The sequence below is a fragment of the Mobula birostris genome, chromosome 27 (genome assembly GCF_030028105.1).
Source record: "Mobula birostris isolate sMobBir1 chromosome 27, sMobBir1.hap1, whole genome shotgun sequence".
NCBI classification, from domain to species: domain Eukaryota; kingdom Metazoa; phylum Chordata; class Chondrichthyes; order Myliobatiformes; family Myliobatidae; genus Mobula; species Mobula birostris.
The window spans coordinates 13334669-13359469 of NC_092396.1; the positions used below are offsets into that span (position 1 = coordinate 13334669).

General features: G+C 41.4%; 1 protein-coding gene across 2 annotated transcripts in view; it reads left to right on the plus strand.

Annotated features, from left to right (window-relative positions):
• prdm16 (PR domain containing 16) overlaps positions 1-24801 on the plus strand; it is a 751999-nt gene that overhangs the window by 714052 nt on the left and 13146 nt on the right. Inside the window, exons 15-17 of one of the 2 annotated variants that reach the window (XM_072245465.1) lie at positions 801-975; positions 21679-21921; positions 24242-24458. In XM_072245465.1, the coding sequence (XP_072101566.1) occupies positions 801-975; positions 21679-21921; positions 24242-24458 (635 nt within the window). Of the gene's footprint in view, positions 1-800; positions 976-21678; positions 21922-24241; positions 24459-24801 lie in introns of those variants that run through there. The other variant, XM_072245466.1, reaches the window with a different exon arrangement.

A 24801-nucleotide genomic window follows, 5' to 3' on the forward strand; every position in this document is an offset into this window, starting at 1 on the left:
TTTAATTACTGCGGTGAAAATTGCTTTTGTAAATCAGATTACATTCCATTTTTTTTTCAGCATTATTGAACTGTTCCCAGTGAAATGGTCTTCCCAGGCAGGACAACCCACAGAGGAGTACAAAATCTTTCCAAGTCTTTATGCTTCTAGTTCATTAAACATGCAGTACACAAAAGCAGCGGGCAAAATTTAAAAAGAAAAAAACATTTGCTCCCTCCAACCATGGGGTTCCTAGCCTTTTTTACATCATGGACCCCCTTAACCAAGAGATCTGTGAACCCAGGTTGGGAAGTGAAACTTTACCCTTCAATCTCCACCCGTCACCCCTGATCTAACCTGCCCCATACCACTGTCCATTCTTAAGCATAAGATTGAGAGTTTCTTTAGTCTCCTAAGTCATGTGCTATTTTTAAAAAAAGTCCGAAAAACAGGTCAATTAGGAAAAAAATTACTGGAAAATCTCCAATTTCTCTCTCTATAGCCAAGTGAAACGAGTTCTTGAGATTACCAATCATGACTTGTATTGTTTGGCATCTATCTGTTGTATGACTTAATCTCATCATTACTTTTGATGATAAACAGTGAAGCAAGACTCACCACTAATTCTTTGTATCCAACTTTTGTATACTGTACTTGCCACGTGTCCGAAGCTGATACGAATTGTGAAAATGCAGAGCACTTAATGAAACAATCTGCTTGGGAGGCTATCTTCTAAATAACGGATGAGAGGTTCAGATTTGCTCATTGTTATTTGTTCTTCCTGTGGCCAGGTATCCTCACCCCCTTCTCTTCTGTTGCAGTGAGCCAACATTCTGGGGTCTCTTCCAATCACCTGGGCACCACTGCATCTTCCCCCAACTCCGAGTTAGACAATACAGCACTTTTGGAAGAGAAGGAGGAATCGTACTTCTCAGAAATCCGGAACTTCATTGGGAACAATGACCTCAGCCAAGCATCCAGTTCAGCAGACAAAAGGTAACTGTAATAAACACAGATATTGAAATATGAGAAAGTAAAACAGGAGGCAGTTCTCCACATTCACATCGAAGTCCCAGTGAATCTCTTCACTGTAAAGACTAACATCTTGTTTTTTTTTATTCTTCACCAATTACCACTCTCTTCCTAGACCCCCTCTAATCCCCAGCCTAAAATTACAACTTAATACAGAAGATAAACATGAAAAAAATACTTCCATTGTGTTTTGGAACTTCAAAATATTAAACTAATTCACAGAAAGACATGAAAAGTCTAAAATACAGGTGTAACATTGAGCTTTTACTTTAAGCGAAGAGCAAATGTATCAAGTGGTAGTATGATGACATATGCAATTCATGTACTTTTACATATAACCCGTAATTAATTATTTAAATGAACAAAAATGCTTATTCAAACAATATTTATAATATTGGTCTGGGTTATCTCCAACCTGATGGCATGAACGCCCATTTCTCAAACTTCTGGTATTGCCCCCTCCTCTCCCTCACCATTCCCCTTTTTTGTTTTCCTCTCTCACTTTATCTCCTTTCCCGCCCATCATCTCCCTCTGGTGCTCCTCCCCCTTGCTTTCCTCCATGGTCTTCTGTCCTCTCCTGTCAGATTCCGCCTTCTCCACAGCCCTTTATCTCTTTCTCCAATGAACTTCCAGTGCTTTACTTCACCCCCGCCCCCTCGCCCAGTTTCGCCTATCACCTGCCACCTTGTACTTCTTTTTGCCCTCCCCCGCCCTTCCTTCTCCGACTTCTCCCCTTCCTTTCCGGTCCTGATGAAGGGTCTCGGCCCAAAACATCAACTGTTTACTCTTTTCTGTAGATGCTGCCTGGCCTGCAGAGTTCCTCCAGCATTTTGTGTGTGTTACCTCCTCTTGCTCTTCTGAGGTCATCGCATTCCGGTTTAATACCATCATTAGTGCCGACTACATTTCGCGGCTCTCATTAATAATCCCACGTCAAGGAGCAGGGGAAGAACAGTCCTGTTCAAAATGCATGCTCACACTTTCCAAACGGTAGTTAAAATCATAAAAAAAGTTAACATGATAATATCTCATCAAATATTTACTTTCAATCACAATTACATTTGCAAAACTTCAGTAGCAGTACTCACTTTGAATTGGAGGGGAAATAGTTTACCTGGTGTAATGAAGTGGAGCTGTATATTAACTGCCCATCCCTGTTAAGGGTGCAAAGTCTAACTGCTGTGGATAAAAAGAACCTCGGTCAGTTACGGCCTTATTCTTGTCGGTGAGAGAGGATTACGGGTTGGCATGGACTCCTAAACTGTTGGCAGACAGGTTGTCTTCTCATTTTTACCCACGAGGGTCTGCAAAATTTACAGCTTTACAGATAGAGGCTGCCAGAATAAAACCCCTTATACACTTGCAGATCTTTAAACTGTATTGAATCCAAACAGCCTTATCCCTGAAGTATGCTTTGTCTGTTCTTTTCTATACGACCTCTATATATTTTTTTTCTGATGCTTCACTGATGCTGTGACTCTAAACTGGAGCATGAATGGCATCTACCTTTATACTTGCTTGTCAATTCATTTGTAAAGTAATCCCTAACCTCTCTTCAAAACGTAAGCACTGACATTTGACAGTGAACTACCCTCATGTACATATTCTTCAATAAATAAACAGCCTTTTATTGGAAACAGGTCCTGATACCTAACACGAATTGACAGTATACATCAGTGTGCACTGCCACCTATTAAACTGACTCATGAAGAAGCAATGCAGACAGAGAAAGGGAGAGTATCAGGAGCCTGACTGTGCATTAGAGTTATTTATTTTGCTTTCTGTCAGGATTTTTGCTGAATTCCAATCCTGCCAGACCTTCATAACAACAACAAATTACTTCATCACTGAATCAATTACTGTCACTTCCCATAATCTTATCCACAGTACAGCTCACAGATGAACACCTTCCATTGGCTTCTTTTCCTATGCAATATGTTACGAAGCTATTATTTTCCCGCCTTTTACGTTCCCTAAAACAGATGTAGACACAGAGGGAGTTATATAAAACGGAGAGAAAAAAAATTGGATTTACAGTATTACTCACAATCTCTGGACATTCCAAACATTTTTCGAGGCAACTTTAAATTTCAACAGCTGTTTAAGGAGCAGATCATCTATATCAAGATTCAAAAAAGCTAATATGATGACAATGGAATCTCTTGCAATAATGTTAGATAAAAATGTATCATGAATCTTTGCTTGGCTCTAATTTAAATATGTTTTGGAACATTTGACATTGATATGAGAGGGCATGCGTTTTTTTTCACATCCGCACGAGAGGGCAGGCGGTTTTATGACACCCACACGAGAGGGCACATGGTTTTTCACACCCACACGAGAGGGCACATGGTTTTTTACACCCACACGAGAGGGCATGTGGTTTTTTACACCCACACGAGAGGGCAGGTGGTTTTTTACACCCACACGAGAGGACATGCGGTCTTCTGACACCCACACGAGAGGGCACATAGTTTTTCACACCAACACGAGAGGGCACACGGTTTTTTACACCCACACGAGAGGGCACACTGTTTTTTACACCCACACGAGAGGGCGTGTGATTTTTGACACCCACAGGAGAGGGCATGTGGTTTTTTGACACCCACACGAGAGGGCACACAGTTTTTTGACATCCGCATAAGTGGTCAGACAGTTTAGCACCTCATTCAGAGCACCTCCAACACAATAATGAGCTCAGATCTGCAGACAGCCATTTGAACCCTATAGTCTTCTTACTCGGAGAGTGTTAATGCCCTGCTTGTAAACAGTGTGCCTCAGGAATCGCAAAATTCTATCTTATCTATCTTAATCACTTTCTTCTGTGTAAGGAAAACTGCTGTCTTTGTCAAAATGATCTCCCCAACACACTCCACCACCACCATTACCCATTACCACATCTACTCTTTGTTAGAGCTGACAACTACACAACTGAAGTGATTTTATCTGGCTCTATGGAGTGGAATCTGATGACGACCCTGTTGCTCCGCCAAGTAATACATAACTGATGTGAGAATACTCCCATATCCATGGAATTTTCGTTTGTTGACTACAGAGCTGAGAGCTTTAGGAAGTTTGCAATCAATCCACTGTATGGAGCCCAACAAAAATTTTGCCAGCCATTGAAATTAATTCTTGCATGCAATTTCACCCTGACTCCATTTCCATATTCACACACAGTTTTGTCCTCTTTTTGTCTTCCTCCTCTCCTCCGGGAAGCATCAAGGAAGAGTGTTGGCATTGTGCCACTTTGTGAGAGGCATCATATCTGAACCTAATCGTCCCTTGCCTGTGGCATACAGGAGTTGAATGTACATTGACAGCCCTCTTCTGTGGCTCTGGTTATCTTACTGATTATCATTTACCAGATTATGAGATTTTCTAAAATGGGCCCCTCATCTTACAAACAATTTGCTAGCATTGGAGAGGGTCCAGAAGAGGTTCACAAGGATGATTCCAGGAATGAAAGAGTTATCATACGAGGAACGTTTGATGGCTCTGGGTCTGTACTCGCTGGAATTCAGAAGGATGAGGGGGGATCTCATTGAACCCTTTCAAATGTTGAAAGGCCTAGACAGAGTAGATATGGAAAGGATGTTTCCCATGGTGGGAGGGTCTAGGACAAAAGGGCACAGCCTCAGGATAGAGGGGCGCCCTTTCAAAACAGAGATGTGGTGAAATTTCTTTAGCCAAAGGGTGATGAATTTGTGAATTTGTTGCCACAGGCAGCTGTGGAAGCTGGGTCATTGGGTGTATTTAAGGCAGAGATTAATAGATTCTTAATTGGACATGGCATCAAAGGTTAGAGGGAGAAGGCCAGGAAATGGGGTTAAGGAGGAGATAGAAAAAAAGGATTAGCCATGATTGAATGGTGGAGCAGACTCGATGGGCCAGATGGCCTAATTCTGCTCCTATGTCTTATGGTCTTATGATCATTCTTGCAAAAACACCTTACAGAAATTCTCATGGGGAGTTGGATCACAAACGAGAAAATCTGCAGCTTCTGGAAATCAAAGAAATACACACAAACTGCTGAAGGAACTCAGCAGGCCAGGCAGCATCTATAGGAAGAATGAACAGTTTTTCCAGTCCTGATGTAGGGTCTCACCCAGAAACGTTGACTGCTTACTCTTCTCGTAGGGAGGATTGGGTGAAATATCAGAAAGTCTTCAGTACCTGGGGAAAAAGTATGCTGGAGGGAAGAAATGAGAGTGTAAAAAATTGTTCTAAAATAAAAATAAATTTTTGTTTTCAAAACCACTGAACAGAAATGTTGCAGTTTCAGCAGTGGGTGTTAGCCTGAATTCAGCTTCATATTCCCACCTCGACTGACCTCTAGTGTCCGGAACAAGGTACTACAACATCATTGAGTTGTCTCATACATTTGTAACACGCAAGTAGACCACTTAGGAACACCATCTCATTTTACAGTTTTAAGTACTGTAAGAGAATTCTAAATTTAATTTTTTTTAGTTAACATTAATTATTGTTATATTAGTAACTAAGGCTTAGATTTAATTTATTAGCACTTGTGACTCAGAGCTACAATATTGTGCAAAATTCTTTGGCACATACAGTATATACATATAGCAAAGGCGCCTAATCCTTTTGCACAGTACTGTATTTGTCAACCGCGGAGCAGAGGGTGAGTTTGTAAATCTGGCAGGAGCAAAAGATGTTGGGAATGGCAAGGGGAGGGGTGTGGGTCAGGTGGCAGAGAAGGAGTGCCAGGGAAGGGGGGTGGTACAGGTGCAGACACACCCAGCTCTGAGACACCAGGCAAGGTCTTTTGATGCCAAAGAATGGGTTTATTGATCATTACAGAATGTCTCTCTGGTGCTTTCTGCTCCGTCCCCTCTCCTTTCCCCTTTACCCAACCACTATTCCCCTCTCTATACCCCTCTTCCCACTCTCTGTCCACAGTAGAGACCCATATCAGAATCAAGTTTATCATCACTCACATCTGTCATGTTTTTTTTCTCTTTTTTTTTGCTGCAGCAGTACAGGGCAATACATAAAATTACTACACTACTGTGCAAAAGTCTTCATCACCCTAGCTGTGGATATGTTATTGTTATATTGGTAACCAAGGCTTAGATTTAATTTATTGGCACTTATGATTCAGAGCTATGATACTGTGCAAAAGTCTAAGGCTTTATATGTAGCTAGGGTGCCTGGATTTTTGCACAGTACTGTACGTGTGCTGGAAGCGCCTACTGGGAGACTTGTATCGAATTGCCTCTTCAGCCAACATGATTGCACACTTTACTGGTTGTTGCGATGTGATATTGTAACATAAATGTGGTACTTACTGAGGTCTTCATGTCCGTCCATTTCACTCTTTATGTAAAATCAAAGTATTTTCACTCCGCTTTGATTTGATGGATTTGCTGTCATTTTTATATCAGCTGGCAATGTGTAAAAGGATCTAATGCTTTCCCGGCATAAGTGACAAATAAACTCCTCTCGGGCTTCCAGCCGGGTATACGTATCGATTATAACTGGCATTTCGATGACAAACTCTACCATCTTCTTCAGGGCTGGCAATGTATTCAATTAGCACAATCTCACCAAAATGCAAACTGTTCTGACAGAGAGTGTGAACGTACCAATGATGCAAATATTGGTGGGTTAGCAAGTTCTAAAGAGGATACAAACACACCTGTCCAGTGACGTGCACGGTGAAGAATGATGTGAGAAAATGTGAAGTTAAACACTTTACAAGGAAGCATCGAGAAGCAGATTATTACTTAAATAGAGGGAGACTATCAAATATTGACATGGAAAGTGAAACACAAAAGAACAACATGAAATTACAGCAAATAATTAATAAAATGAATGAAAAGTTGGCCTTCAATGTAATTGGCATGGAATATAAAAGTATAGAAGTATAAACAATAGAGAAAATCTGCAGATGCTGGAAGAATTGTCACTACACCTTGAGTCCCGCATGCAGTTTTGGTCTCCATATTTAAGGAACAAAGCATATAATTTACAAAGAAAGTTTGCGAGATTGAGCGAAGAGAGGTTAAGCGGGTTAGTCCTACACTTGTACAGATATAGAAGAATGAGCGGTGATCTATTTACCTAAATCTAAACTGAGTTAATATGACTGGAATTCATCACAAATCGCATCTTTTTTTTAAAATCTCAGCTCAAAATATTGTATAAAGGGTTCAAGCTTTTTATATGAAAGTAATACAGTCGATGCTGAGCGGGGATACCTGCAACTTGCAAACATTGTTTCATAAGAGGAGTTGCCACTTGAGATGGAGATGAGAAATTCCCTTTTTTTTAAGACTTCGAAAATTTAGAGGGCTGTGAATCATTTGAAATCTCTACCTCAGGGAGATGAGGAGGTGGAATCATTTTACACACTGTATATATTCAGTACTGAGCAAACGTCTTAAGTACATGTATATAGTTAGAGTGCCCAAGACTTGTACTGTACTGTATCTGTCAATGTGGAGTGGACAGCAAGTCTGTAAATCTGGCAGGAGCAAAGGATGTTGCCGATGCCAAGGGTGGAGTGCCAGAGGAGGGGTGTGGGACAAGTGGCAGAGAGGGAGTTCCAGGGATGTAGGGTGGTGCAGGTGAAGACACCCAGCCCTGAGATACCAGGGGAGGTCATTTGATTCCAAACAATTAGGGTATTGCTCATTACAGAATGTCTCTCCGGTGCTTCCTGCTCCCTCCATTCTCCCTTCCCTTTTTCCCAACTGCGATTCCCCTCTCCTTTCCCTTTTCCCACTCTCAGTCCAAAATAGAGACCCATATCAGAATCACGTATGTCATGAAATTTGTTTTTTTTTTGCAGCAGCTCAGTGCAATACATAAAATTACAAAAGTACTGTGCAAAAGTCTTAGCTACCCTAGATTATATATATGTGCCTAAGACTTTTGCACAGTACTGTATAAGGCAAAGCCTGACAAACTACGAGGAGTCGGGGAGTGTGATCATTTGCAAAACTGGAAGTACTTTAGGTTAACCTGGGAACTTTACTGCCATTTAAGGTGGATGTTGCAGATTCCATGTGGCTATTTGAAAAAGAATTTCTCAAAATCCTGCCCAGTATTCCTCCCTTAACTTTTAATTATTACCAAGAATATGATAGGATACAACTAAAATATGTTTACTTTTTTGTACAGATCTAAACTGAAGTTAATCTGAAAGGAATTTTTTTTACAAATTTCAACCTTTTTTAATCTCAACCCAAAATGTTGAGTATAAAGGGGCTCTAATTTTGTTAACCCAAGTCCCTGAGAAGATATTAATGTTCATGCATAAACATGAGAAAGTCTGCAGGTGCTGGAAATCCAGAGCAATGCACACAAAGTGCTAGAGGATCTCAGCAGGTCAGGTAGTATCCCCCTTCTCTCTCAGTCCTGGAGAGGTGTCTTGGCCCGAAACGTCGACTGCTTATTCATTTCCCTGGATGCTGCCTGACCTGCTGAGTTCCTCCAGCATTTTGTGTGTGCTCATACATAGACTGAATTCCAGGTTTTGGACCTGTAAGGACACGGCAATATTCAGAAAGACACATCATCATCGCTCAACAGTTGCGGAATCCCAAGGCAAACAGGTCTATCAACTCTCAAGTAAGCCATCTTCTTTTGAAATGGAGTTTCCATTAATTGTAATCATTGAAAACTTGGCCGCGTCCCTCCGGGGTACTCTCCCCTGACAAAGCTCAAACTGGGAATGATAGTCTATGCGTGAGAAAGAGAGCAACACCATCTTCCATGTGTGTGATTAGCAACATTTCACTTTTTATTTAATAGCCCACTGATATGCAGTTCCACACTAAATGATCAGTTACTTCATTTTAGCACTAAGCTCTGATTAATATGGTGCAACATTACAGTACAGAGCCAATGTTGCTGAACTACCAAACCAAAGGCCTAGACCAATTACTTTAGTTCTAAAACTCTGGAAGTAAAAAGTTAGTATCAGTAAAAGTGACATTAAATCTGTCAAATTGTCATAAAAAGCCATTTATTTATATCTTTTAGGGAAGAAAGCTACTTCTCTACCTCCCTGCACTATTTGTGACTGCAGTCCTCTTAATAGCCCTGGAAATGGCCTAACAAGCCACATAGTTGTATAAAATTGGTATGGATGATAAATGTTAGTCTTAATTTAAGCAGTAATTTCAGAATACCATCAGACCGTTTTGATTCAAGCTGTGGTACATGACTAGAATATCTAAGTTTTTTTTAAAGTTTGCTTTGTAAATGATCGATTTGTAGAACTTGTGAAGTTTACTGCTAAGTTATCCAGCTGAGGACGGTTATTTTAAAAGTTAAGAACGCTTTCTGTTTGGAGGCAGCTGAATCAGGAGCACACTAATTACCTAGATTTCGCCCCCCCCCCCCCCGCTTCCCCCTTTGTCCCCAGACGACAGAGCAAATGACCCTTTTCCTGCTACAAGACAAGGTAGCCTGCTGGACCAGACGCTGGTCCCCTGACACCCAAGCCGCTAACTCAACAGATGAAAGAACAGAGCTTCTTAAAAAAGGAAAATGAAGGGGAATGTTGTTCTATTTGAAATCAGGTCCGACCAACTTTATCCACTGTTTGCTTTTCTTAGGGGCTGAAGCAAGACAGCTTTCTGTCAGCACTGTGATTAAATGCCACTCTCGCTCTGCCTCCAAGCCTTTAACAATCTTCCAGGAGGCCAAAAATGAAGAAAATATGAGAAGAACTTCAGATGATGTTTCACTTTGTCAATTGCTATACAAGGGATAGGCTGGGAGAGTCAGGATATTCTTTCGTAGAATAACGGGAAGTCATAATGCTCTTTTCCTCGGTGATGTAGGGAAATTCTAATTGGGGCCTAGTGTCTACAAAAAAGAATGCCTCGAAGGCTTGGTGTGGTTGGCCCAGCAGAGAGCAGTGACCTAACACATATATCTCTACAGAAAAAAAAATGATTAAAAGACTTAACACAAACACTTGTAGATACGTGCAGACTAATGGACAGAGCCCTGAAATCGAGTAACAACCTGGGTCGAGGTTTATATATACTTTAATTAAAAGCTTACTTGGCTCGGGAATTATTTAATCTGGATTGAAATTGAATCGAGTGGTTTGTGCCATAAACTGCACTCCTGTCTACGGAGAAAGTTTTGATGTTATTTTTCTCCCTCGACCTGTCTTGGGATCAGATTTATTTGTACAACAAAAAAACCTGAATACGTTGCACGTGTGTTTTAAATGAAGGTCTGTTCTCCAACTGCACATCAGCTTCGGTGCTCTCCTTGGGTAGGAGACAGAGATTTCTCCTCCTCCAGTACTTTCCTGCACTGCCCAGCAATATTTGTGCTGAGGAATACTATTGGGCAGTGATGAATGAAGAAGTGTATGTTTACCTGGGATGTTAGAAAGCCAGTGTTTGTGGTGGCAGGAGGGTAGGGCCAGATGCTGCTGTGGATTCAGATAGACTAAGATCTAGATAAATGCACACCTTTGTTTTAATCGCATATCCCTGAGCAAAGATGCATAATCTGGATCTTGCATGGCATGAGCTGAATTTTGCTTTAACCGCAGTTTGCAAATTGGTTTATTTATCATGGGTTTTTAGGTCACGCTTCTTCGATGCCCCTCACCTAATTTGCAGTGGAACACACTTCTATTTAGTGGAGCGTGCCTTTTTGTAAAGGGTGTGATTTGCCACACCAGACAGTCTCCGACCAATGTAGTAGCTGCAGTCATTTATCAGGAGCCCTTAGTATATTAAGGATTCCACCCATCCATCTAGCATCCTCTTTGACTTTCTACCATCAGGCAGGAGACTCCGATGCATAAAACCAAGGATGGTCAGGACAGGAAACAGTTTCTTCCCTCAGGCCATTAGGCTTCTGAACTCCCTTCCGCATCACATTCAAAGTATCCAGCAGGTTAATCTGTACTGTACCTGACAATATTTAATTTATGCACTTTAGTTTGTTTATTTATGTGTGATCCATCTATAGATTTCATCCTTGTTTTCATAAGTTATTATGTTTTCTGTATACCACAGTGCTTTACACCCTGGTTTGGAAAAGCGTCTCGTTTGAATGTATCCATGGATATTAGATTATTAGATTAGATTAGATTATGAGGACAAGCAGTCCTCTTTTATTGTCATTTAGTAATGCATGCATTAAGAAATGACACAATTTGTTCCTCCAGAATAATATCACAGAAACACAAGACTAAAAAAACTGACAAAAACCACATAATTATAACATATAGTTACAACAGTGCAAAGCAATACCGTAATTCGATGAAGAACAGACCATGGGCATGTAAAAAAAAAGTCTCAAAGTCTCTCGGAAGTCCCATCATCTCACGCAGATGGTTGAAGGGAGAAACTCTCCCTTCCATGAGCTTCCAGCGCCGCAAACTTGCCGACGCAGCATCCTGGAAGCACCGACCACAGTCCGACTCTGAGTCCGTCCGAAAACTTCGAGCCTCCGACCAGCCCTCCGACACCGAGCACCATCTCTGCCGAGCGACTTCGACCCCGGCTCCAGCAACAGGCAATAGGCAAAGCCAAGGATTTGGGGCCTTCCCCTCCAGAGATTCTCAATTGCACAGTAGCAGCGGCAGCGAAGCGGGCATTTCAGAAGTTTCTCCAGATGTTCCTCCGTGCTTCTTCACATCTGTCTCCATCAAATCAGGATTGTGCACAGCATCCTACTTCACAAATACGATATCATTTGGAGCAGCTGCACGCGCTGCTTCACGCCGCCATCTTCTCATCCTCATTGGATATAGTTAAATTACAATAAACTTGACTTGACTTCACTTGAGACAATGACAATTGGGTGTTCAGCAGGTTTTACATGCACTCATCTCTATGGTCAGGTTAATTTGTGTGTGGTCAACAGTACCCTGGAGGATCAGCAAAGGTGAAGTATCCAAAATGAGGCTTGATCAAGAAGACCCCACTAAGGGACTTCAATGCTGAATTAATAACAGCTGGTATGAGAGATGCAACAGTCAAGTGCTGTGTTTGCAATGGGTTACTTTCATAATCCACTTATAATTAGTAACAAGATTCCCACTTCTTCTGCCAGGATCCAGAATTTGAGTATCATATAGGAGAGGGAAAAAAAACAAAGCAAAGTTTGCATGCTCCAAGTCTGCTTCCTCAAACATCGCAACACAACTAGCTTTTTGTGGCTCAGATCCACAGGAGTTGGCACAATTTCTACTCTCAATACTTCCAAGCTAAAATTACAAATAAATTGTTAAACTAGAGCTTTGATAACTGGCTAGACAGGATCAGGCTGACAAGCTGTTGTTGCTATGAAGTTTTGGCCATTTTGAGAGAAGCCTAGAAAGTATTAGTAAAAAAAAAAGCATGTCAAAGAACACTTCTGAAGATGAATAACGGTTGAAGAAGTGCCCAACAACCTGGTATGTTGGCTGCTTTTCAGACACATGCACAACTGATTAAAACAAGCATTAGGCCTTTTCTACATGTTAATAGTGGACCAAAACCCATTTTTGAGCTCCCTAGATTATTGTGCTGCATTTGTGAAGATGGATATGGCCAAACCACTAGCCACTACCAAAAGGTTAAGTACATTGTTTTTAAAATCTTGGCATGGATGGAGGAGAGACACAGGTGACAGCCATCTTCCTGTGGACCTGTCCCTCGTCTCTTTCATGTCTGAGGCCTGAAGTTTGTTCATGTAGTGAGGGAAGTTGTCTGCTGAGGTCCAAGTTCTAGGTTACTTAGATGAGAATTAATACGTCATGTTACCAGGATTGGGTGAATCAGCACCTTTGAGCTCTGAAATTAAGCACTGATAAATTTTTTGCACCTTAGGTGTTGGACTTTATGATGTTTCGGTGTAAGCTTTACATTGTCAATTACAACTTCCCATGGCCCATCACTTTTATCTCTGCACTGTGGCAGTCAACTCAAGATGGGAAGCTTGTCTACAGTGATGGTCGTAAAGTGTGGAGATAGAGAATGAAGCCCTTGTTGACCACCCAGCGCCCATTTACATCACCCCATTTTATTCTCCCCACTCTGCCATCAGTTCCCATAGATTCTAAGCCCTATACACACACACATAGGGCCATTTACAATGGACAATTAACCCCCCCACCCCCAAACAGCACAACTATGGGATATGGGAAGAAACTGCAGAACCCGGAGGAAACTACAAAGTCAAAGGGAGAAATTATGCTTAGGATGGTAGTGACTATTGGTAGCTCAGGTTGAGGCGTTTGATAGTGACAAAAACAATGTGGTGTACAGGATCGCCTATGGAGACTGCGACAAGTACTACCTCGGCCAGACAGGATGTAAGCTCACGACTCGTTTACAGGAATACAAACTGGCGGTACGGAGACATGATCCACTGCCGATGATCTCGGTAATTAAAGACAGAGAAGGACACCATGTTAACTGAGACACTGTGGAGGTTCTGGGGCAGGCAAGCATGAGGCAGGCTCAAGCATTTTTAGCGCAGTTCTCTTCTGATAACTCCATAAACGAACATATCGAAATACACACCATCTACGATCCCCTAAGAGCCAAGGAAACGCGAGCCATTCAACAGCAGAGTTCAAAGGTCAACTGAAGGGGTAGCCAATCAGGACCAAGGCAAGTGAACAGGGGCCTATATAAAAGCAAGCACTCCCAGAGAGAAACACCAACAACTGCGCACTGAGGATGTCACCTCAACTGGCGCTGAAACATCTGAGAGCTAATTGGCAAGCTCGGCGAACATCAAACAGAATTAGAGCTATCACAACACAGACAGCCACGGAGGTAAGGATCACACCCAAGCCACCGTAACTGTGAGGAAGCAGCTCGACTAGCTGTACCCTTGGGCTGCAAGGGGAAGATAAGGTTGTACTTGGCCAACTTTTCATATTTTGTCGTGTGATTGTGCAAAGGATAACTCAAAACATGGCCCCAGATGCTACACTAACTCTTGGGTGTTGACTACTGAAGAAAGAACACCAGCAAAGTTGGAAGAGTTCTGCCTATATCAGATTATATAATCGTTAGCCAACCTTCAGGGTCCTCTCTGAGAAAGCTTCTGCTATTGCTGGTCAAAGCATTTTAACTAGGTAAAGGGGTGCCAACTGTGAATAAAGGCCTACTCATAAATCTCTGAATTCTGCAGGGATTTGGGGGAGTAGTGGGAAAGAGCAATGAGTCAAAATTTTAGAGTGGCTTTTGCCAGTTGATACAATCCAAATAAAGAAACTCCTGCCTTGTCTAACCACTCATCTGGAGTACATATTAAGCTGCTGTCACTTCTGACTAAAATATGCTTTTTCAGTCTTAATTAGTCTCGCATCTGGGATGCAACCCTGCTCCTTAAACTGGTCACAATAGTGTAAAACAAAATCACTCAAGTGAAAGATGTGTTAGTCCTCCAAGCACAAACTACTTGTGGTTGGAGGGAATTTTATGTTTGTTCAGCAGGGTTAGAGAGGGATTCAGCCACATCCGAATGAAGTAGGCGAGTGAAAAGCTGACCCATGTAAAAAGCTTAAAACAGCATCAAACGCCGCTTTCTGTGAGCTGTTTTTTTGCTGTAATCTGATGGTGGTTTGGTCATTTAACCCAACTGCCTGTTCACTGCTCCTTCAATCTAATCCAATAATAGTTTAGTCACTAGTTTATCCAGTTTGTTCAATGCTTTACCCTCTCTAACCCAAAAATAAAGTCAAAGTAAATTTTATTGTCAAAGTGCACGTATGTCATTAGTTAATCCTCAACAGGTTATTTCAAACATCAATTCAATTAATTCAATTCTACACTTTCCCCACTTCACTTTTACTTGTCATTACCCATCATCTTTTACTTGTTTGTTTATATTTATTTTCAAAAGCCCTGAAGTAAATTGTATTAACAAAGCACATTTACGTCACCATATACAACCCTGAGATTCATTTTCCCGGGGGCATACTCAGAAAACCTCTAGATTAATAACTATAACAGGATCAGTGAAAGACCAGCTAGAGTGCAGAAGACAACAAACTGTGCAAATGCAAATATAAATGAAAGGCAATAAATGTCAAGAACATGAGATAAAGTGTCCTTGAAGTGAGATCATTGGTTGTGGGAATATCTTAATGATGGGCCAAGTGGGTGTAGAGATCTCCTTTTATCCAAGAGCCTGATGGTTGAGGGGGTAGTAACTGTTCTTGAATCTGAAGTACTTGTGCCTTCTACTTGATGGCAGTAGTGAGAAGACATCATGGCCTGGGTGGTGGAGGTCCCTGATTGTGGCTGCTGTTTTGTTACGATAGCATTTCATGTAGATGTGCTCAATGGTTGGGAGGCTGGGAGTTTAATCTTCCTTTTTACCCCTCGCTCCCTCCTTTTAATTCAGTCACCAGTACATTTAACGTTTTGTTGCTTTCCATGTCTCTTATAACAACAAGCTCACCAAAGACTGTTGGCTTTTATTTTTGTCTCAAAATAAGTATAAGACTGGAAAATTCAGTTTTTATTGCCCTTACTGGATGTGAGAAGACAATAGTGGGCCTTCTCTGTTATCATTGCTATGGTGAAGGCACTCCCACAATGCTGTTGTGTTGGGAGTGTCAGGATTTTGACGCAGTGCCAATGAAGAAAGAGCAGCATATGTCCATCTGATATCACTTGTAAGGGAAACTGAAAATGACTATGTTCCAATGCACCTTGATCTTTATCCCTAATATTGTAGGTTCGAAAGATGTTATCTAAGTAGCCATTCTGATTTAGACCATGTGCAGTTGAATAAAAGATTGAATAGGTTCGGACTTTATTCCTCAGAACATAGAAGACTGAGTGGAGATTCGACAGTGGTACGCAAAATTATGAGGGTATGGATAGGGCAAATGCAAGTTGGCTCTTTCCACTACAACCAGAGGTCGTGGGCTAAGGGCGAAAGGTGAGAAGTTTAAGGGGAACATGAGAGGAAACGTCTTCACTCAGAGGGTCATGAGAGTGTGGAACGAGCAGCCGGCACAAGTGATAAATGCGAGCTCAATATCAATGCTTTTAAGCAAAGTTTGGATAGGTACATGGCAGGGGACGGAAGGTCTATGGTCCTGGTGCAGGTCAATGGGAGTCGGCAGTTTAAAAGGTTTCTGTGCTATACTTCACTATGATTCCATAACTATATATTCCGAACCTTATCATCACTGGAGCATTGTTGAAGTGCACCTCCACAGTAGTTTAAGAAACCAGCTCACCACCCGCTTATCAAGGATAATTAGGGATAGTCCAATGTTCCAAACTAAAAGACACTACACTGTATCCGCCTGATGGTATATTTCACAGCTATAGAGCATGAAGTGTGAGGAGTGAATATTTAACTATTTACTTAACATATTGCCTCTATATAACTTTCAGCACACACTCAGCGATTCAGGAACAGCTTCTTCCCCTCTGCCATCCAATTTATAAATGGACGTTGAACCCATAAACACTACCTCACTACTTTTTTCACTTCTGGGTTTTTTTCGCATGACTTATTTTAACTTAACTATTTAATAGACATATATATACTTAATGCAACTCAGTTTTTTTCTCTGTATTTATTTATTATATATTTAATTGTACTGCTGCCGTAAAGTTAATAAATTTAATGGCATATGCTGGTGATATTAAATCTGATTCTAATCAGCAGCTGCTGATCAATGGACGGTTTATTCTTGACCATGATCAAGTTGTCTGCAGCAGTATATATATCCCACGCAGGCCAATCTTTTCTATGCCATGGACCCCTACCATTAACTGAGGGGTCTGTAGACCCCAGGTTGGGAACCCCTGTTCTAGACTTTCTAATAGAAATATATATTCTGTGTTGCTTTGGATTTTTTTTTTTTTGCGATTTCTTTTCACACTCACTTTTGTAACTTTTCATATTCTTTTTTAAGATTGATGCTTATTTCGAATGTTGAAAGGCATGGACAGAATGGATGTGGCAAAGTTGTTTCCAATGATGGGGGGGGGCGGTCTAGTACGAGAGGGCATGACTTAAGGATTGAAGGGCGCCCATTCAGAACAGAGATGCGACAAAATTTTTTTAGCCAGAGGGTGGTGAATGATGAATCTGTGGAATTTGTTGCCACGGGCGGCAGTGGAGGCCGAGTCATTGGGTGTATTTAAGGCAGAGATTGATAGGTATCCAAGTAGCCAGGGTTTCAAAGGTTATGGTGAGAAGGCGGGGGAGTGGGACTAAATGGGAGAATGGATCAGCTCATGATAAAATGGCGGAGCAGACTCGATGGGCCAAATGGCCAACTTCTGCTCCTTTGTCTTATGGTCTTATTGTCTTATTTCATATCTCCCTAGATCAGGGGATTCCATCTTTTTATACCATGATTCCCTACCATTAATAAAGGGGTCCTTGGACTCCAGGTTGGGAAGCCCTGATCTGGATGGAACAACATGGAATCTGTTGAAAATTTATGATGATGCTTTTGTAAATGCATGTGAGAAATTGGTGAACATGTATGTAAGAAATGGTGAAACTAATGACAAGGATGAACACTTAAAAAGAATCCAAGTAAACATTGCACATGATCGGATTATAAATTTCCAAAGTTTCTTCATTCTGGAACCAAGCCTTTAGATGAGAAAATTGAGCATGTCCCTTGCTACTTTAATCAAGGCAAGAGAGGGAAACCGGGAAATTAGAGACCTTTTATCAGAGAACCATTAGAATCTATAGTTAAGGACAGAGCGAGTGAGCAGTTACAAACATTTAGCTGTTTAGAGAAAATTATTTTGTAAAGGGCAGGTCATGTCTAACATATCTATCTGATTTTTAAGTCTATAGTTATAATGTCTATAGATATTATTCGTATAGACTTTAAAAGGCATTTGATAATCTATGATATAAACTGAAGCTTGGGTTCATGAAAACAAATTATTGATTTGGTTGGAAAATTTCCTAAGGTGCAGTAAAGCAAGGATACTTAATGGAGTATCTACAAGATATGCCAGTGGTGTCCTGTAAGGATTTTTATTGGCAGTAAACTATTTATAAATGAATTACACAATGGGAAGAAAAGACATTTTACTTATGATAGAAACTCAACTAGCATTTGACATTGGATGTAAAATCCAGAAAAAAATCATTGTTATCAAGAGACAATGGGTTAAGTAAATAGTTAAAATTGAGATGAAGGCCTTTCAATGAAGATATATGTGTGATTTTTCAATTTGAACCTAAAAGGATAAAATAAACAACAGCGCTCTGACAAGCTCTCCTCGCATGGTGATGAAACATTTGCAAGAAAATTGCCAAGATCAGCGAATGACTGAACCCAGCCATTAAACATAATATATTATATATGGTGAAAAGCTAGAATTTGTAAAACTTGGAAAGAATATTCACAGATCATTAAAATGTCATCAATGTGGGAAAATAATCAAAAAGCTAATAAATGGGCTGGGAGACAAGTGCATAGGCCTTATGATACAGCTGTACCTCATTAGACCACACATAGAGTTCTGGTTGCCTCCCAGGAGAAAAGGTACATTGGTCTTGGGAGGAGTGCGCGGAATGAGTACGAGAATGATATGACGTATCGCATGAGGAGTGATTGATGGCTCTGGGCCTTTACTCACCAGAATTTAGAAGAATGCAAAGGGATCTCACTGAAACCAATCAAATGTTGAAGGCCAAGATGGACTGAATGTGGAAAGGATGCTTCCTATGGCGGGGGAGCGTAGGACCAGAGGGCACATCTTCAGGATAGAGGAATGTCCATTTAGAATGGAGATGAGGAGGAATTTATTTAGCCAGAGAGTGGTGAATCTGTGCAATTTGTTGACACAGGCAGCTGTGGAGGCCAGGTCTTTGGGTGTATTTATAGTGGAGGTTGATAGGTTCTTGATTAGTCAGGATATGAAAGGTTATGGAGAGAGGCAGTAGAATGGGGTTGAGAGGGAACTGGATCAGCCATGCTGAAATGGTGGAGCAAACTCAATGGCTATATGGCCTACTTCTGCTCCTAGGTCTTATGGTCCTATGATGACTCCATGGGGAAAAAAATATAGAGGGGTTATATAATCTGGGGTTGATTTCCCTGGAAGATTGAAGAATAAGGAATGGTTTGATCAAATCTCCAAGATATTAAAGGGAATTGCTAGATTAGATAGAAAGAAATAGTTTCACTGGCCGAGGAGCAAATTCACACACAAAAAGGAGTAACAGTTTAGGGCCTAGAAATTCAGTTTTGCAGTGCATTTATAGATACCATGATGTATGTATGTTAACTTATAATAAATATTAGTAAGGGTTATCAGAGATTTATGGCAAGATCCATAAGGAATATTCTTTGTTTCCTGGATGCTCTGAATCTAAAGTCTTAATACAAAGGCACCAGAGTTCAGTAGCAGGCCATTCAGGCAGAAGGGAAAGCCAGAACCATAGTATACTATGCCAGGAGTCGCATTTGCTATGAAGTATTGTAATAGTGGTTCCTTGTAAAAAGCTTTCATTGACCCACAGATTGCTGTGTCTTTTCAGGCACCAGCATTCTGGGACTGGACTATCCTCCACAAATTTGTGCCAAGTTAATTTTAATCACAAAGCTGTCAGATTTTTGCTAAGTAACAGGGTTATAATCTAAAATTGGATATCCGGAATGAAGTCACTGATTGTCCATAACCTAATCGAACAGAGGTTGAGGCTTGAGAGTGCATATAAATTATTACTGTTTCTTTGTTAATTATGCCAGTTGGGTGAGGCATGAGAGAGAGTGTTGCTGCCATACAATGTGGTGCAGGACACTGAGGTTTGAAGGAGCAGAAAGGGAGAAATGGGAAGAAGCTAGCCCATGGTACTTCATGTTAAAGGCTTCAAAGTTCAAAGTAAATTTATCATGAAAGCACATATATGTTAGCATATACTATACTGAGATTCATTTTCATGCAGGCATTGACAGGGGGAGAAAAGAAATACCATAGACTTTTATAAAAACCATACATAAACAAAGGCTGAAATGTGCAAAAGAAGACAAACTGTGTAAATAAAAATAATATTGAGAATATGAGGTGTAAAAGATCCCTTGAAAGTGAATATGTGTGACATAGAATCAGAGAAGTGGTGAGTGAAGTTATCCGCGCTGGCTCAGGGGCCCGATGGTTGTAGGGTAATAACTGGTCCGGAACCCGGTGGTGTGGGACCGAAGGCTCCTCTACTTCATTCCTGATAGTAGTAGTGATGGTTCTTTTTGTTTATTTTTAGTGAATTTTGTGTTTAATGGAAAGAAGGAAGTTTGTACCAGGGAAATAAATGTTTTCCTGTTTCAAAGAGCTGGTATAAGTGTCGCGTAGTCCCTTTCCAAGAGCAGCAGCGTAGTCAAGAGGAGGAAGCTGCTTACGACGCCCTTACACTCCTTGCTGCGACGGTAGATTCATTTTCCACTCAGGTGGCCTCTGTGAGTGACACTGACATGAGTGCCGACCATTGCCCTGCACAAAGCAAAACATTGCAGATGTTTGAAAAATACATTAAAAGGGAACAATATTTGGAATCATTCTGAAGGTCAGACAGCTTCTACAGAAAGACAAACAATACTGACATACAACTTAGTTTGTTTTTACAGTCTACAGCACTGTGCAAAAATCTTAGGCACATACAGTATATATGGCTAGGGTGCAGACACACCCTATTTGTCGACGTGGAGCAGAGAACAAGTTTGTAAATCTGGCGGGAGCAAAGGATGTTGGGAATGATGAGGGTGTCGCACGACGGAAGGGGTGTGGGATGGGTGGCGGGAGGTGGAGTGCCAGGGGCAGGGGGTGGCACAGGTGCAGACACACCCAGGCCTGAGACACCAGGCAAGGCCATTTGATTCCAAACAATTGCTTTATTGTTCATTATAACATGTCTCTCTGATGCTTCCCGCTCCCTCCCCTCTTCCTTCCCCTTTTCCCAACCATGATTCCCCTCTCTCTACACCTTTCCACTCTCAGTCCACAGTAGGGACCCATATCAGAATCAGGTTTATCATCACTCAAATACGTCACGAATTTTTTTTTACGGCAGTGGTACTGTGCAGTACATAAAATTACTACAGTACTGTGCAAAAGTCTTAGATGCCCTAGCTATATGTGTATATGTGCCTAAGACTTTTGCACTGTACTGTACAAGATAACTTTTTGTCAGAAGTGAAAAACGATGGCTAAACAGCAGAGGTACAAAAAGGGGGGACAAGTGGAAGAGGCTGGTGATCAGCTTGAAGGAGTGATTAGGTCATGAGGGGCTTTGTAATGCAAATTTTAAAAGGTGTTGTCAAGTAGAAAGACAAACTTGAGATAGTGTAACTGGTACAAATAGCATCATTTCCAGCGGCTGCAGGGTGAGTTGTGTGTGGTTTGCTAAGGTAGTTAACTGCGAACAAGATGAAACTATTTCAACCACCAGGGGGAGACAATCTTCATCATTGAGATTCCGTCTTCGATTCAAAAGCAGAAATTTCAGAAAGTTTAAAAGATCGCTGTGTTAACCTTTTAAATATCCCAATTCTTTTCTGAACCCAAATAAAGCAGATTTTGTTCACTTCTCCAGCTTTTACCATAAGTCATGATGCTGTTAGATACTGAGATTAAAGTAAATTCTGGAATTAGGATGAATCCATCAGGTAATTTAACAAACATCCAATCTTTTTATGATCTATTGTTGTCTCCTTGCTTCAGGCATGAGGTGCAAGGTGGTCACCAGCAGGCCGTTCATGCACTGACCAATCAGAAAACAGAAGAGGCAGATGACGAGGATGAAGAGGAGGAGCTTGAGGAGGAAGACGAAGAGGAGGATGAGAGCATGACGGAAAAATCCCAGGATGACCCAGTTTCACCGAAGATTGATCCCAGAGCTTCGTTCAGGGAAAGTGAAGAAGAGCGCCCTGCCCCACTCACCTTGGGGTACGAGCAGACTCACAGGTTTGTATAATCCATAAATGTCTTCACACATTCCTCTTCATGTTCTCATGCCAAAAGCATGCTGCCCATCCCCAAGAATGGTTGGTTTAACGAATATGGATTGAGAAGATCCAGAGGATGATGGAGTCATTTTAGAATGTTATGGTTCTGTTTTCTCAAGAATCATACTTGAATTAAGTTAGGCAGTTTCAGACACTTCACTTTGTAACCTTACTGAAATGGTACAGATTGCTGTTACTCCATTCATGTCACTGTTAGCCCATTCACACAACTATTTGAAGCAACATATCATCTGATGCAGGGGTTCCCAATCTTTTTTATACCATGGACCAATACCATTAAGTAGGGGATCTGTGGAGCTCAGATTGGGAACCCCTGATAGTAGAGGAGGCATTTAAATTGCTGTCATATCCCTCTATGAGCACTGAACTTTATTTATAGTATGCTAACTTCCATAAGCACATAACAGGGCAACACCAGTAATAAACATAACAAGGCTTCGGAGAACTTGTGACTAGGTCAAATCCAGGGATCAAATCCATTTATGGATCATACAAATATAGAATTTAAATCTAGTCAAAACTAAATCCTCAGTTTTATTGATCTGGGCTCCTCAGAATCTTTGGTGAATAACATGGGGTCAGGGGGTGATAGTTCCTCTGCATCGGCTTGTGCTTTTGCTGATAAGAGTTCCAGGTGCTGGGTCAGGATGACTAAAGTGTGACCCTCCTTAATCTTGCTTCCCTCAGTGTGTCCATACACACCAGAAACTTGTACACAATACATGCAACTGGATACTTATTCCCACACACCCAAACACAGAAACATGTATAATTAGCACTCGCTTGCTCTCTCCCAGTCTCCCCGTTCCCCCCTCCCTCCCCCTCCACCCATTTCCCCTCTCTCTTCCCCCTCCCCTTCCCCTTCTCTCTCTCTCTCTCCCTCACACACACACACACACACACACACACACACACACTCACTCACTCACTCACTCTCACACAGACACCCACCCACATAGACACAGTCAGACGCATACACTCAGCGAGGGGTGTCATCCTACAAATACACTGAGGGATTCTGTATTTCAGAAGTTATTTCATTCTATGCACAACAAAAGGCTGACATGTATTAACTAAATTCGAATCTGCAGATTGTTTGTATACTCTGTGGATTCTATTTGATACTATCAAGCCCACAGATTTAAATTGGCCTGTCACAACTCTGTCTTTAAGATTAAGTACTAGGAAAGGCACCAGGGGGATTTTGTACTCTGGGGTGATGGGAGACTCACACAATCACAATTGCCTCGGCAATTTGTGGCCAATTGTGCTTTGAATTCTGAAATATTTCATTTAGGTAATTGTCTGTGCTGAATCAAATTAAGTCAAACAGGACTTCGTGCTGTATCTGACGTACAAAACATTATTTTTGTTATATTGCCATTTTCCATCTGAATTGCATAGTCACTCTTCAGTGTGTGAGCTGTCACTTATTAGATTAATATTTTAGGAGTTGGCAGGGGAAGGTGAATGTATGCCCTCTCTCATTGTCGAGCACAAGATCTCTATGCATTCAAATACCCATTTATAGATACACAATCAAATCGCAATCACCCCCATTATGTAAAAAGCCAAGGAGTCTAGTCACATTCATTCAATAAAGAGCCAATTAACTCGCAGTCGCTCATAGTAAAAGTGCACAGCACAGATAGTCCAATCAAGCAGAAACCCAATGGGTTCTATCATTCTCTCTGCGGAAGGCCCAATCTGCACAGCTACTTCATACAAATACTTGTCAAATAATGGTTGAGACAGAGTCCTATGACTTAACACTAAAACTCCCAAGTCCTTCTACTGGATGTTTTTTTTCAACAGTTTTAACCACTTGATTGTAGTGGAGTGTAATATTTTGTAACTTGGCATCCGTTGTTAAAAGCATTGGGGAAGTCACATGAGGACTGCAGTTAGTAGAAGCAAATATACTCACGGGATAGGTTCAGAATATTCTATAATCCTTAAGGAGTTTAAAATGAACCAACCCTCAATAAAGGGCCTCCTTCTCACGTCTTCTTCATCTGCGTGTCTCATCTTGTCCCCACCATTGCATCCCATTGTGCTTGGCTAACACTATTCACCCAGCCCTCCCCTCATTGCTCTGTTGTGGACCTGGTTTGTGTTGTGCAGCCCTCGCATGTGCATGCAAAGACTGAGCCGTCAGGACAGACTGATCGGCTGACTTATGTAAGGTCGGATGCGCTAACATTAGGTCACCCTTCCCCCCCCGCCCCCCCACCCCCCCACCCCGATCGTTGGCACAGGTGTATTGCTGAGGATGAAGCCGGGCTGTTGGCCTTGGACCAGATAGCGAATTTCACAAAGGGGTTGGACCTGCGTAAAGCAGCAGAGGAGCAGTACAAGGTGAAAGAGGCCGCAGTGTTTAATCCCACCTTAGACTCCGAAGCAATAAAAGAGACACTGTACAGGCAGGCTAAAACCCAGGTATGGTACTCTTCACCAGACGCACACGTATGTTAACGAACACTGTTCAATATGTTTGTTTCACAACCTTCAGTCGTGACATTAAACGGGCACTCATATAGTGAAAACTGTTTTTTCACTAATGGAACAAATGAATCAGGTTAATTGCATGCTATGACATACTTTGTGACAGCAGTGCGATGGAGACCTTGGCAAGGTGATATACTCCACACTGTGAATGATCCTGTGACACGGCAGTGTGAAAAAAGCAAAATGACGTATGCCATGATAGAACAGGACAACAGACACTGTGACAGAGCAGTATAATATACTCCATAACGAAGAAGTCCATATACACAACAAAGTAGTCCAGGTACTCTGTAAAGAACCAGTGCAAAAT